The following is a 12,709-nucleotide window of genomic DNA, read 5'->3' on the forward strand; positions in this document are numbered from 1 at the left end:
TTCCAGCCAGAATAATCAGGAAAGAGAAATAAACAAAGGGCATCCAAATTGGAAAAGAGGAAGGCAAACTATCTCTGTTTGCCAATGATACGATCATATACCTAGAAAACCCTAAAGACTTTACCAAAAGACTCCTAGATTTGATCAATGAATTCAGTAAAGTCTCAGGTAAAAAAATCAATGTACACAAATCAGTAGCACTGCTATACATCAACAACCACTAAGCTGAGAAATCAAGAACACAGTCCCTTTTAAAATGGCTGCAAAAAAAAAAAAAACAAATGCCTGGAAATATACTTAACCAAGAAGGTGAAAGATCTCTACAAGGAAAATTATAAAACATAGCTGAAAGAAATCACAGATGACACAAACAAATGGAAATACATCCCATGCTCATGGATTAGAAGAACCAATACTATTAAAATGACCATATGCCCAAAGCAATATATAGATTCAATGCAATTCCTATGAAAACACCAACATCATTTTTCATACCATTAGAAAAAATAGTCCTAAAATTCATACGGAACCCAAAAAGAGCCCGAATAGCCAAAGCAATCTTAAGCAAAAAGAACAATTCTAAGGCATCACATCACCCCAACTTCAAATTATATTACAAGGCTATAGTAACCAAAACAGGATTGTACTGATACAAAGCTAGATATACAGACCAACAGAACAGAATAAAGAAACCAGAAATAAGGCCAAATACTTACAATCAACTGACCTTCCATAAAAGCATACAAAAACAGAAACTGGGGAAAGAACCTCCTATTCAATAAATGGTTCTGGGAAAACTAAATAGCCACAGGCAGAAAAATGAAACTAGATCTCTCACCATATACAAAAATCAACTTGAGATGGATCGAAGATTTAAATCTAAGACCAGAAACCATAAAAATTCCAGGAGAAAACCTAGGAAAAACTTTATGACGTTGCCAAAGGCAAAACATTTATTACTAAGATCCCAAAAGCAAATGGAACAAAAACTAAATAAATGAGACCTAGTCTCATTTATTGCTTCTGCACAGCAGAAGAAATAATCATCAGAGTAAACAGACAACCAACAGAATGGGAGAAAACATTTGCAACTATGCATCTGACAAAGAACTAATATCCACAGTCTACAAGGGACTCAAGCAAGTAAGAAAAAAACAAACAATTCCATCAAAAAGTGAGCAAATGACATGAATGGACATTTCTCAAGAGAAGATCTACAAATGGCCAACAAACATGAAAAAATGCTCAACATCACAAATCATCAGGGAAATGCAAATTAAAACCACAAGGAGATGCCACCTGACCCTGCCAGAATGGCCATTATTAAAAAGTCAAAAAAAACAACAGATGTTGCCATGGATGTAGTGAAAAAGGAACACGCATACAACGCTGGGGGGAATGTAAAATAGTACAACCTTTATGGAAAACAGTATGGGGACTTCTCAAAAAACCAAAAGTAGAACTACCATTCAGTCCAGCAATCCCACTGCTGGGTATCTACCCAAAGGAAAAGACATCTGCACGCATATGTTTATCATAGAACAATTCACAACTGCAAAGATATAGAACCAACCTAAGTACCCATCAACTGATGAATGAACAAAGAAAATGTGATCTATATATACAATGGAATACTACTCAGCCATAAAAAAGAATGAAATAATGTCTTATGCAGCAATGTGGATGGAGCTGGAAGCCCTTTTTTTTTTTTTTCCCCCCAGAGACAGGGTCTCACTCTATCACCTAGGCTGGAGTGCAGTAGCGTGATCTCAGCTGGCTGCAACCTCCACCTCCCGGGTTCAAGCGCTTCTCATGCCTTAGCCTCCCTGAGTAGCTGGGATTACAGGCATGCGCCACCATGCCTGGCTAATTTTTGTATCTCCAGTGGAGACGGGTTTTCTCCATGTTGGCCAGGCTAGTCTCAAACTCTTGGTCTCAAGTGATCTGAGTTCCTCCACCTCCCAAAGTGCTGGGATTACAGGTATGTGCCTCCACGCCCAGTTGGAGGCCATTATTCTAAGTGAAGAACTCAGAAATGGAAAAATCAAATACCATATGTTCTCACTTCTAAGTGGGAGCTAAGCTATGGGTACGCAAAGACGTACAGAGTAATATAATGGACAATGGAGACCCAGAAGGCGGGAAGTTAGGAGGAGGGTAAGGAATAAAAACTACATATCAGGTATAATATACACTACTCAGGTGACAGATGCACTAAAATCGCCGACTTCACCACTATACAATTCATCCATGTAACCAAAAACCATTTGTGCCCCCAAAAGCTACTGAAATGTTGTCTATATAAAATAGATAGCCTATCTATCTATCTATATATCTCTCTATCACAAGTAGATCTATCTACATATATATACACATACACACACACACACACGCACACACACACACACAAAGATTTTCAAGGAATGCTAAGAAAGAGGCCACCTATTGCGTGTGGCCCAAATGCCTGCTCTAAATATATTCCTTTTAAATCGGATTACATAATGTAGCAGTTATTGCTAAGTATAAGAAGTCGGGATCCCTGGTTCAGGGAATTTGGCACCTAGTTCACTATTATTTGAACAGGTAATGAAATAGAAGAAAATAATTGTATCAGATTTGTGAGTGTTAAGGTATCCACAGATAGTGATGTGGAGAAATTAGAAAGAAAACAGATGGGTTACAACTGAAGAAAAGAATCAAACAATAGTACAGATCCTGAATTAGGGGCAGATCCCAAATGGGCAGTCCTGATTGAGGATAGGAAGGGTGGGCCCCCAGGTGGTGGAAATCAAAGTTGTTCAGCAGCAACAGGAGACTCCGGTGTCCAAGTGGATGAAGTGCAGGGAGATCTGCAAGTGCTAAAGGGAAGTAGAAGCACACGCTGCCTTCTTTACACACAGGCAGCCTCCTCTGGCTCAAATTCTCCCTGGCCCAGCAGATGCCGCCTGTATAATGCAGCTTTACTATATCGTTAAAAGATGAGAGAGCTAACAATGTGGATACTGAGTGATTTCAAAGGAAAGAAGGGGGCAAAGTCAGAAAGGAATCTTTAAAATATAAAAGTACAAACTAGGCCGGGCGCGGTGGCTCAAGCCTGTAATCCCAGCACTTTGGGAGGCCGAGACGGTGGATCACGAGGTCAGGAGATCGAGACTATCCGGGCTAACATGGTGAAACCCCGTCTCTACTAAAAAATACAAAAAACTAGCCGGGCGTGGTGGCGGGCGCCTGTAGTCCCAGCTACTCAGGAGGCTGAGGCAGGAGAATGGCGTGAACCCGGGAGGCGGAGCTTGCAGTGAGCTGAAGTGAGCTGAGATCCGGCCACTGCACTCCAGCCCGGGCGGCAGAGCGAGACTCCGTCTCAAAAAAAAAAAAAAGAAAATATAAAAGAATACAAGTGGTCTAACAAATGCTAGTTACTCATTGACTTACTCACTGTGGTGTGAAAGATGCAAAAGTAGGAAAGACCCAGCTAGAGGGGTTAGAGGCTAGCTGTCTAGAATTATTACACATTGGTGTGAAAGTCTAGCTCCCTTAACCCAGAAACCATCACTCAGGCTGCTTTGACGTCACCAGACACACCCCTCCAAGCAGAGCCATGCTGCCATAATTTTGTCTCTCAATCACTGGCTGTCGTTAGCATTCTATTTCTAATTCTCTCCTGATTAAATACAGTACTTACATAGTCTGCCTTAAAATTATGATTCCTGTTTTTTGTTTGTTTGTTTTTCATGTGACAAAGTCTCGCTCTGTTGCCCAGGCTGGAGTGCAGTGGAGCAATCTCAGCACACTGCAACCTCCACCTCCCGGGTTAAAGTGATTCTCCTGGCTCAGCCTCCGAGTAGCTGGAACCATAGGCCTCAGAACTCCAATTTGGAAAATGTCAAGAATAATACCTATTTCACAGCATTTGTGAGGATTAAGTGACAAGGGCTACATGGTGCCTTCTATACGTAACAGTGATGCTACCTGGAGAAAACGGCAAGGTCATCAGCATAGAAGTAGTAGTTGTTATACTTGTAGTTGCAGTAATAGTAGTAATAGCATGGAAGCAGAAATAGCAATAGCTCACGTTATAGATTAAGGTATTTGCCCTGGGTTACAGAGGTACTGAGGTGGTATTTGAACTCTTTCTGATGCCAAAGTCAATTCTCCTGCAACATGTTTACGGGGGTGATCATTACATGCCAGGCACTGAGAGTTTTATACATATTTCAATCAGTTGTCACAACAATTTCATGGGGTAGCTACTATTACTATCCTCATTAACCTATCCAAAGTAGTAAGTGGCAGCACTAGCATCTGTCCTTAACTACTTATGCTGTACATACACATTATAAACCTGAAAACTACACAAGCTGTTTACCATGACCAGCTAGTCCAATTTGTTAATAATCACTCCAATTCAACTAGAAAGGAGACCAGACAAGTATGTAAATGTAGGCTCTCACTTTTGCTGAAACATGTCACGTGAATTGATGAGTCTATATCCAAAATGTCCCCACCAAGTAATCTGCACAAATAGACTACAGCCTCTGGGTGAAGAAGTCAACTAATTTTGACAACAATGAAAAGAACTAGCACAAGAAAAAAGCTTAAGAATTTACACAGCACTTTCACTCGTGTACATAAGGACGCATGGTTATTACTCTCACGGTGAGGACAGGGACTGTGTCTCTGTAATGTTCACATGCACTCACTTGCCCTCTCACGTCCCACTATGGGATAACACAGCAAGAAAGCCCTCACCAAATGCTAGGGCCATGTTCTTGGACTTCCCAGCCGCAGACTGTTAGAAATACATTTCTTTTCTTTATAAATTAGCCACTATCCAGTACTCTGTTACAACAGCAGAAAACAGATTAAGACAGTGGATGCACCATTTACATTCCCACCAGTGGGAAATAAACAGTGCACAAGGGTTCTAATTTCTCCATATCCTTGCCCAAACTTCTTCTTTTCAGTTTGTTGATAGTAGCCATCCTAATATGTATCAAGTGGTATCTCATTGTAGTTTATTGTTAATCAGTACAGAGTTTCTGACATACAAAATGAAAAAGTTCTAGAGGTTGGCTGCACAACAATATGAACATACTTAACACCATTGCACCGTACATTAAAAAATGGTTACAATGGTAGTCTGGCATGGTGACCCACACCTGTACTCCCAGCTACTGGGGAGGCTGAGGTGGGAGGACTGTTTGAGTCCAGGAGTTTGAGGCTGTAGTGCACCATGATCACACTTGTGAGCAGCCACTGCACTCTAGCCTGGGCAACACACAGCAAGACCCTGTCTTATACCTTTTCCAAAAAAAAAAAAGAAATGGTTACAATAGTAAACTTTATATTATGTATGATTTACTACAATTTTTTGACAAAGGCTATTGTCAAAATCTAGTCAAAGATTCCATAGGGTAAACTAGGGCTGTGACAAAAAAGAGAATAAATACATAAGACTTTGGGATGGTATAACTGATAAGGTTTACTGACCAGTATGAACTGAAAAGGTAAAATGGAGAAGGTGAGTTTAACCTTGAGGTTTCCAACTTACCAGACAATATTACATTAATCAGTATACTAGCTGAACACTTTACTGAGTAAGAATATTCATTCATTCACTCATGCTTTCACTGAAACACTTTTTTTCTTTTTGAACACCCGCTATGTGCAAACCACTGTCTGGAAATGTGGAAAGAAGAATAAGGAGGGATGAATCCTCGCCCTCAGGGCGCCAACAATCTAATGGAAATGTTCTACAGTAACAAGCAGGTATGTGACACGACATGATGAATGAATGATGCGATGAAATGACAGCTCATCTCCTCCAGAAGAAAAATAAAGCAAGGGCAAGGGGAGGTGGCAACTGAGCAGAACCTTGAATGAAGTAAGGATGCACCTGATACAACTTTATCAATAAAAATAGAACATTTTTAGTCTACCATCTCCATGTAGTTATGTAAGAAATCATTTAAAAATAGATAATTTAGATAGACTATGGAAAATATCAGCTTGAATATTAAAAATACAATTAAACTGTGCATTCTTCTTATATTCAGGTGTTCCTTACTGCAAAAAAACTTGCCAATTTTTAGCACTGTATATTGTATTACTTCTTTCAGGTCAAAAAACTACAAATACTTCTCTATCTGTAATGGGGGTATACATACAGGGAAAGGAGCACTGGAATTGGACTTATAAACCTGGTATTTCTTTTTTTTTTTTTGAGACGGAGTCTCGCTCTGTCACCCAAGCTGGAGTGCACTGGCCAGATCTCAGTTCACTGCAAGCTCCGCCTCCCGGGTTCACGCCATTCTCCTGCCTCAGCCTCCCGAGTAGCTGGGACTACAGGCGCCCGCCACCTCGCCCGGCTAGTTTTTTGTATTTTTTAGTAGAGACGGGGTTTCACCGTGTTAGCCAGGATGGTCTCGATCTCCTGACCTTGTGATCCGCCCGCCTCGGCCTCCCAAAGTGCTGGGATTACAGGCTTGAGCCACCGCGCCCGGCCTAAACCTGGTATTTCATATGACTTTAAAAGCATAAGCTTTTCCTTTTTGTTAAAGATATTAAAGAAGAAAAATGACCTAATTAATAAAAGACTACAAAAAGTACACAAAGCTTAACTACTGAAACCTAAATAAGTAAAAAGTCCAAAACCACTAAAACTCGTGACTACAATCAAAAGATTAACAACTTTAAGAAATTTTTATCATTAGATCTGTAGTTTCTGAATTTACTTTGTTATTTTCCTAAGGCAACATTTCTACTAAGGTTAGGAAAAATATATGCTATTGAAATGAAAAGTGTACTGCAAATTATTTATTCAATACCCTTAATTTACAAGTCAAGAAACTGAATCCCTTGTACCTTACCATAGAGGTTTAGGGGAAAAAAAAATACACACACACACACACACACACACACACACAGACACACGAAACTGAATCCCAACAAGGTCACATGAAGAACTATAATCATAGCAAGGCACAGGGCCAGTGTCTTAGAACTCCTAGGTCACTGCTTTTCCTACTACATTCCTACTACATTAACATTGTGGACAGGTGTCAATTTTATTTTAGTCCGAATTATCCATCAGAAACCTATAAACCTAGCAGAGGGTATCACAAATAATAACACCCATGACCTAAACAAATGAGTACACCTCAAATATTCAACTGTAATACACAGCTACATAAATTACTATTCTAAAATCCAGGCACATGCATAAGATTTTGTTCTTAACGTTTTTCTTAATATGCATTTACTGAATGATGGCACCAACCTGGATCCTGCTACCCTCCATAAATCACTGCCTATTGTGGCTAAGCTGTAATGTTAACCAACCAATTTAAAACCATTACCAACACAGAAACATGCATTTAGAGATTCTATGCCAACTCAGAAACCACACAGCTTTTCAGTCACGTGCACAGAATACTCTATATGGAATGCTAAGTACTGAAAATCATGCCGGCTGAGGGGTTACCTTTCTTGATTGTTCAGTTTGGGAAACATGACTTGTACCAGTTCCGGGCTTTTCAGAAAGAGGTCTGTAATAATCAAGAACCTAGGGAAAAAAGAGGAGGGAAGTTTGGTTACTTGAAACAAAGTAAAAGAGACATGACATGCCCTTATCTACTTTATAAGCACAGCTTACACACAAAAGCATTTCTTTTCAGTGAATTTTTGATTTGCCGTAATCTTCAATGTTTTAAAAGGTTCACATACTATTACTCTATTAGCAGCTAAAAGGAAAAAAAAATCCTAAAAAAATTTTTATCCAATTTTACTTCTGAAAGCTTTATTGAAATAATTTAAATTGATTTAACAGGAAGACACGGGCTACTATAGCTTTTATCTAAGTTGAGAAAGAAAAATTCTTCATTTAGTAACAAGATCAGGTATAAACAAAAAACATACTGAATTGTTTTAGTCAGAAGCTAACTGCTACAACGAACCAGAGAAAGACTTGTCACACTTCCATTACTGGCTTGATTATTCACTCTTTAAGAATTCTCAAGTTACCAAGAAAACATCCTCATTGTCAAGCAATGCACTCATCTAAACTTAGAGATCAACTTAGGGAAACCCCAAGGCAAAGATTATAGGCATAGTTCTTCAAAGCACCCCTGTGACAACTGAAAACATTCAACAGTATTATTAATTAATTCTGAATTATATTTACCAGAAGGCATCTGGGGAAAAGACTTAAGAACTAGGGAATATACTGTTTATAACCAGGTTATAGTAATAAAAATTGACTGTAAGCATTAAATATACTGACACATAGTTTAATCACTTAACAAACACAATACAATAAAACTATATTCAGTCTGATAACCAAACGAAGCATATTAACTACTACAATACATTGTCATTTCACATAAAAGCAAAATTCAAATACATACTCTATTTCCTCTACAGCATTTAAAACAGCTGATCAACACTCTGATGTAAAATATTCCTAACAATAACGGATAATATTTGGAATTCTCAAACAGTATTCCTATCACTCTGGGCAGGTCAATAGAAATCCATGCATTCCAAGCTGGATACACAGACTAAACTGAGATCTTAACGCTCATTAATAATTCAGGTACTTAGGATTCAAAGTATTTCCCCATAGGAATATCAAAACACAATATTCCAAGTCACAAGCTATAGTTCCAAATATATTCTCCAAACAATAAAGACTCATATTTAGACAGATAATTTACAGAAGAACATGTTAAGTGCTGACAGACACACATTAAGGATTATATAATAGAAACAAATGTATCTAACCAACAGGCTAGGGGCAAGAGGCGGTGATGGACAGGGGGCAAGAAGATCAAAGAGGCTAGAGGAGGTGTTTTGGCAATCCCCAGAAGAAGGAAAAGAAGACAGCATTTAAATTAGAGGCGGAAGAAAGGACTTAGAAAAACAGCAAGAAGGAAAGAACAGCAGTGTGTTGGGGAACTATAAGTAATAAAATACTATTACAGCTTCAAAAGGAAATCAGGACCCAAAAGTGTGTGTCTTCAGTGTCTCAGGTAAAGAAAGTTGCCTCAACTAAGGTTTGAGTTTATTGAAGACTGATATGATAACTACACATTCTTTCATAATGTTGGTAATTACTGCTCTTTTTCTTTATTCTTGATCAATTTTGTTGCTTAAAGATCAACTTTTGCCTTTGTGAATTTTTTCTACTGTTTTGTCTTATGTTTCATTGATTTCTGCCTTCATCTTTTATTTCCTTCTTTCTGACTTATTCAGGACTTACTATGCTCTTCTTTTTCTATCCTCTAAAAGTAAAACTGTGGGTCACTAATTTCAAACCTTTCTTTGTTAACAGAAACATTCAAGGCCAGTGGCTCACACCTTGTAATCCTAGTACTTGGGAGAATGAGATGGGTGGATTACTTGAGGCCAAGAGTTTGAGACCAGCCTGGCCAACATAGCGTAGTGAAACCCCATCTCTACCAAAAACACATAAAAAATAGTTGGACGTGGTAGTGCATGCCTGTAATCCCAGCTACTCAGGAGGCTGAGGTATGAGAATCTCTTGAACGCCGGAGGCAGAGGTTGCAGTGAGCCAAGATCGTGCCACTGCACTCCATGCACTCCAGCATGGGCGACAGAGCAAGACTCTGTCTCAAAAAAAGGAAGCATTCAAAGCAATAAAGTCTCCTCTAAGCGCTGCTTTCATTTTTGTTGTTGTCTTTTTAAGACACGGGGTCTCGCTCTGTCACTCTAGCTGGAGTGCAGTTGTGCGATCATAGCTCACTGCACCCTCAAACTTCTACGTTCAAATAATTCTCCCACCTCAGTCTCCCAAGTAGATAGGACCACACACATGTGCCACCATACCCAGCTTTTTTTATTTTTATTTTTTTGGTAGAGACAATGCCTTACTATGTTGCCCTGACTGGTCTTGAACTCCTGGCCTCAAGCTATCCTCCCTTCTCAGACTCCCAAAGTGCTGGGATTACAGGCATGAGCCACCACACTTGGCTGCCTTTGCTTTATCCCACAAAACTTGATACTTCAGTTCAAAATATTTTCTAATTTGCCTGTGATTTCTTCTTTGACAAATCAATCAGATGTGTTAATTTCCAAAAGTCTGGAATTTTTCTAGAAATCATCTTATGTGCAAGAGAATGTACTCTATGATTTCAATCCCTTACACATTTACTGAGACTTTTCTACAGCCCAACCTACTGTCTAACTTGGTGAACATGACACACGCAGGTGAAAAGAAAGTGGAGTTTGGAAGTGCTGAGGGAAGGTCTATAAATATCACTCAAGTGAAGGTGGCCACCTACAACAGTACTACCGAGATCATCTGTATCAGGGGTGTCCAATCTTTTGGCTTCCCTGGACCATGCTGGAAGAAGAAGAACTGTCTTGTGGCACAGATAAAATACGCTAACACTAACAACAGCTGATGAGCTTAACAACAACAACAAAATAACAAAAACAACTCATGTTATAAGAAAGTTCAGGGCCGCATTCAAAGCCATCCTGGGCCGCATGCGGCCCGCAGGTTGGACAAGCTTGATCCGTATCATCATGTTTATATAATGTATAAAACATCAGTCTATACTGATATTTGACTTAAAATAGTAGAACTGAGACATAGTAAAGGAGGGACTAAGTTCTGCATGCTGGAATATGTGTTTAGGAAGCAAAAGTTGAAGTAAAAAAGTTGTCCATGGATGGAGTAGTAAGGGTACAGGGATTAGGGCAAGGATGGAGGAAAAGGGGAGACAGGTCTCAGCCACGACAGTGCTCTGTTGCTGGGACCACCAGCATCATCTGAAACAAAAATGAGAGTGAATCCACACTGCAACATTTAAACCAACATAAATTCCAAGTAAATCAAACACTTAAATAAATAAATTGAAATGATATACTAGAGGAAAGCCTTGGTAGAGGAAAGGCCTTTACAGCTATTATCAAAACTCTGGAACACATTTTCTTAAAAGACTGATAAATTCATCTACTAAAAAATAATCAAAAAAAAATTTTTTTTTTTTTTTTTTTTTGAGACAGAGTCTCGCCCTGTAGCCCAGGCTGGAGGGCAGTGGCGCAATCTCGGCTCACTGCAAGCTCCGCCTCCCGGGTTCACACCATTCTCCTGCCTCAGCCTCCTGAGTAGCTGGGACTACAGGCGCCCGCCACCACGCCCGGCTGATTTTTTGTATTTTTAGTAGAAACGAGGTTTCACCGTGTTAGCCAGGTTGTTCTCGATCTCCTGACCTCGTGATCCGCCCGCCTCGGTCTCCCAAAGTGCTGGGATTACAGGCGTGAGCCACCGCGCCCGGCCAAAAATCAAAAACTTTTACATAAAAAAGTACCACATGGCTGGACACAGTGGCTCACGCCTGTATTCCCAGTACTTTGGGAGGCCAAGGTAGAAGGACTGCTTAAGGTCAGGACTCCAAGACCAGCCTGAGCAACATAGTGAGACCCCATCTCTACAAAATAAAAACTAAATCAGCCAGGTGTGGTGGTATGCACCTGTGATCCCAGCTTCTCAGTGGGCTGAGGTGGGAAGATCACTTGAGTCTGGGAGATTGAGGCTTCAGTGAGCCGTGATTGCACCACTGCACTCGAGCCTGAGTGACAGAGACTCTGTCTCAAAAAACTAAAGAATAAAGTACCACAAACAAAGTCAAAACACAAAAACAGAAAAATATAAGTATTTTATTTTATATGAAGGGTGGTATCCCTAATCTAGAAAATACTCCTATACACTGATAAAGATCAACATCCCAAGGGAAAAATAGGTAAAGAAAATTAGAATACACATAAAAGAAAAAAAAAAAGGTTCTCCAACTCATAAGAAAAATACAAAATAAAACTGTGCAAGAAGGTCAGTTTACACCTTGGCAGAACTGGCAAATCCAACCCTTGCTAACACTATTAGCCATGATGTGGGGCAGGGGAGTTGACACTGACACAACAGCTATGAAGGACAACCTGGTTTGTTAAAATTGTAACAGCACATTCCTTTTGACCCAATACTTGCACTTATGAATTTATTCTACAATCATACTTGTCCACACGCAATATGACATGTGCAACCAACGCTATTCATGGCAGTACTTTCTAGTCATGAAAAAATGGAAACAATCGGAATGCCCATCGAGAGGAGACTGATGAAATAAATCCCGGTACATTCATACAATGAAAGATCTTAAATTGAGGAAGGTCTTTATACAGGAATGTGGAAAAATCTCAGAAATGCACTATTTAGTGAAAAAAGCAAAAAGGCCAACAGGGTGGGGAGAACTAGGGGGTGTGGTTGGAGGAACTAGGTAGATGGCTGGGGGGGAACTATGCATTTTGATACTTGAACCACACATTGTCTATCAAAAAATTCAGTTTGTAATGTAAGAAATATATACAGGCAAAGTAAGCTCACACTTAGTTCTATTTAATAACCATTCTGCTAAAGAGTGACAGTATTTCTATATCTTGGTGGAAGCACCATTCAGATGAACCTGGCTCCTCAGGCTTCAAGGACAAGGAACGGTCATGTAAGAGAACTCAGCTAAGTTCTCCTAAGGAACTCCTCAGTTTAATCTTGAAATTCATCATTTAAATGTCATTACAGAAAAGCTAACATTCACTAATCACATTGTTGATGCCAAAGCACTAACTACACTTTTACATCATTCTCCACACTTGCTAAAAAACCAAATGCATGAAGGTCTCTCCTCTCATC

General features: G+C 39.6%; 1 protein-coding gene across 1 annotated transcript in view; it reads right to left on the minus strand.

Moving 5' to 3' along the window:
- Window positions 1–12,709, minus strand: part of ATXN10 (ataxin 10) — a 180,907-nt gene that overhangs the window by 125,192 nt on the left and 43,006 nt on the right. The window contains exon 6 of the mRNA XM_033233607.1: window positions 7,484–7,564. Coding sequence (XP_033089498.1) covers window positions 7,484–7,564 — 81 coding nt within the window. The remainder of the gene's footprint in view (window positions 1–7,483; window positions 7,565–12,709) is intronic.

This window comes from Trachypithecus francoisi, unplaced genomic scaffold (genome assembly GCF_009764315.1).
Source record: "Trachypithecus francoisi isolate TF-2019V2 unplaced genomic scaffold, Tfra_2.0 Lachesis_group14, whole genome shotgun sequence".
Lineage (NCBI taxonomy): Eukaryota > Metazoa > Chordata > Mammalia > Primates > Cercopithecidae > Trachypithecus > Trachypithecus francoisi.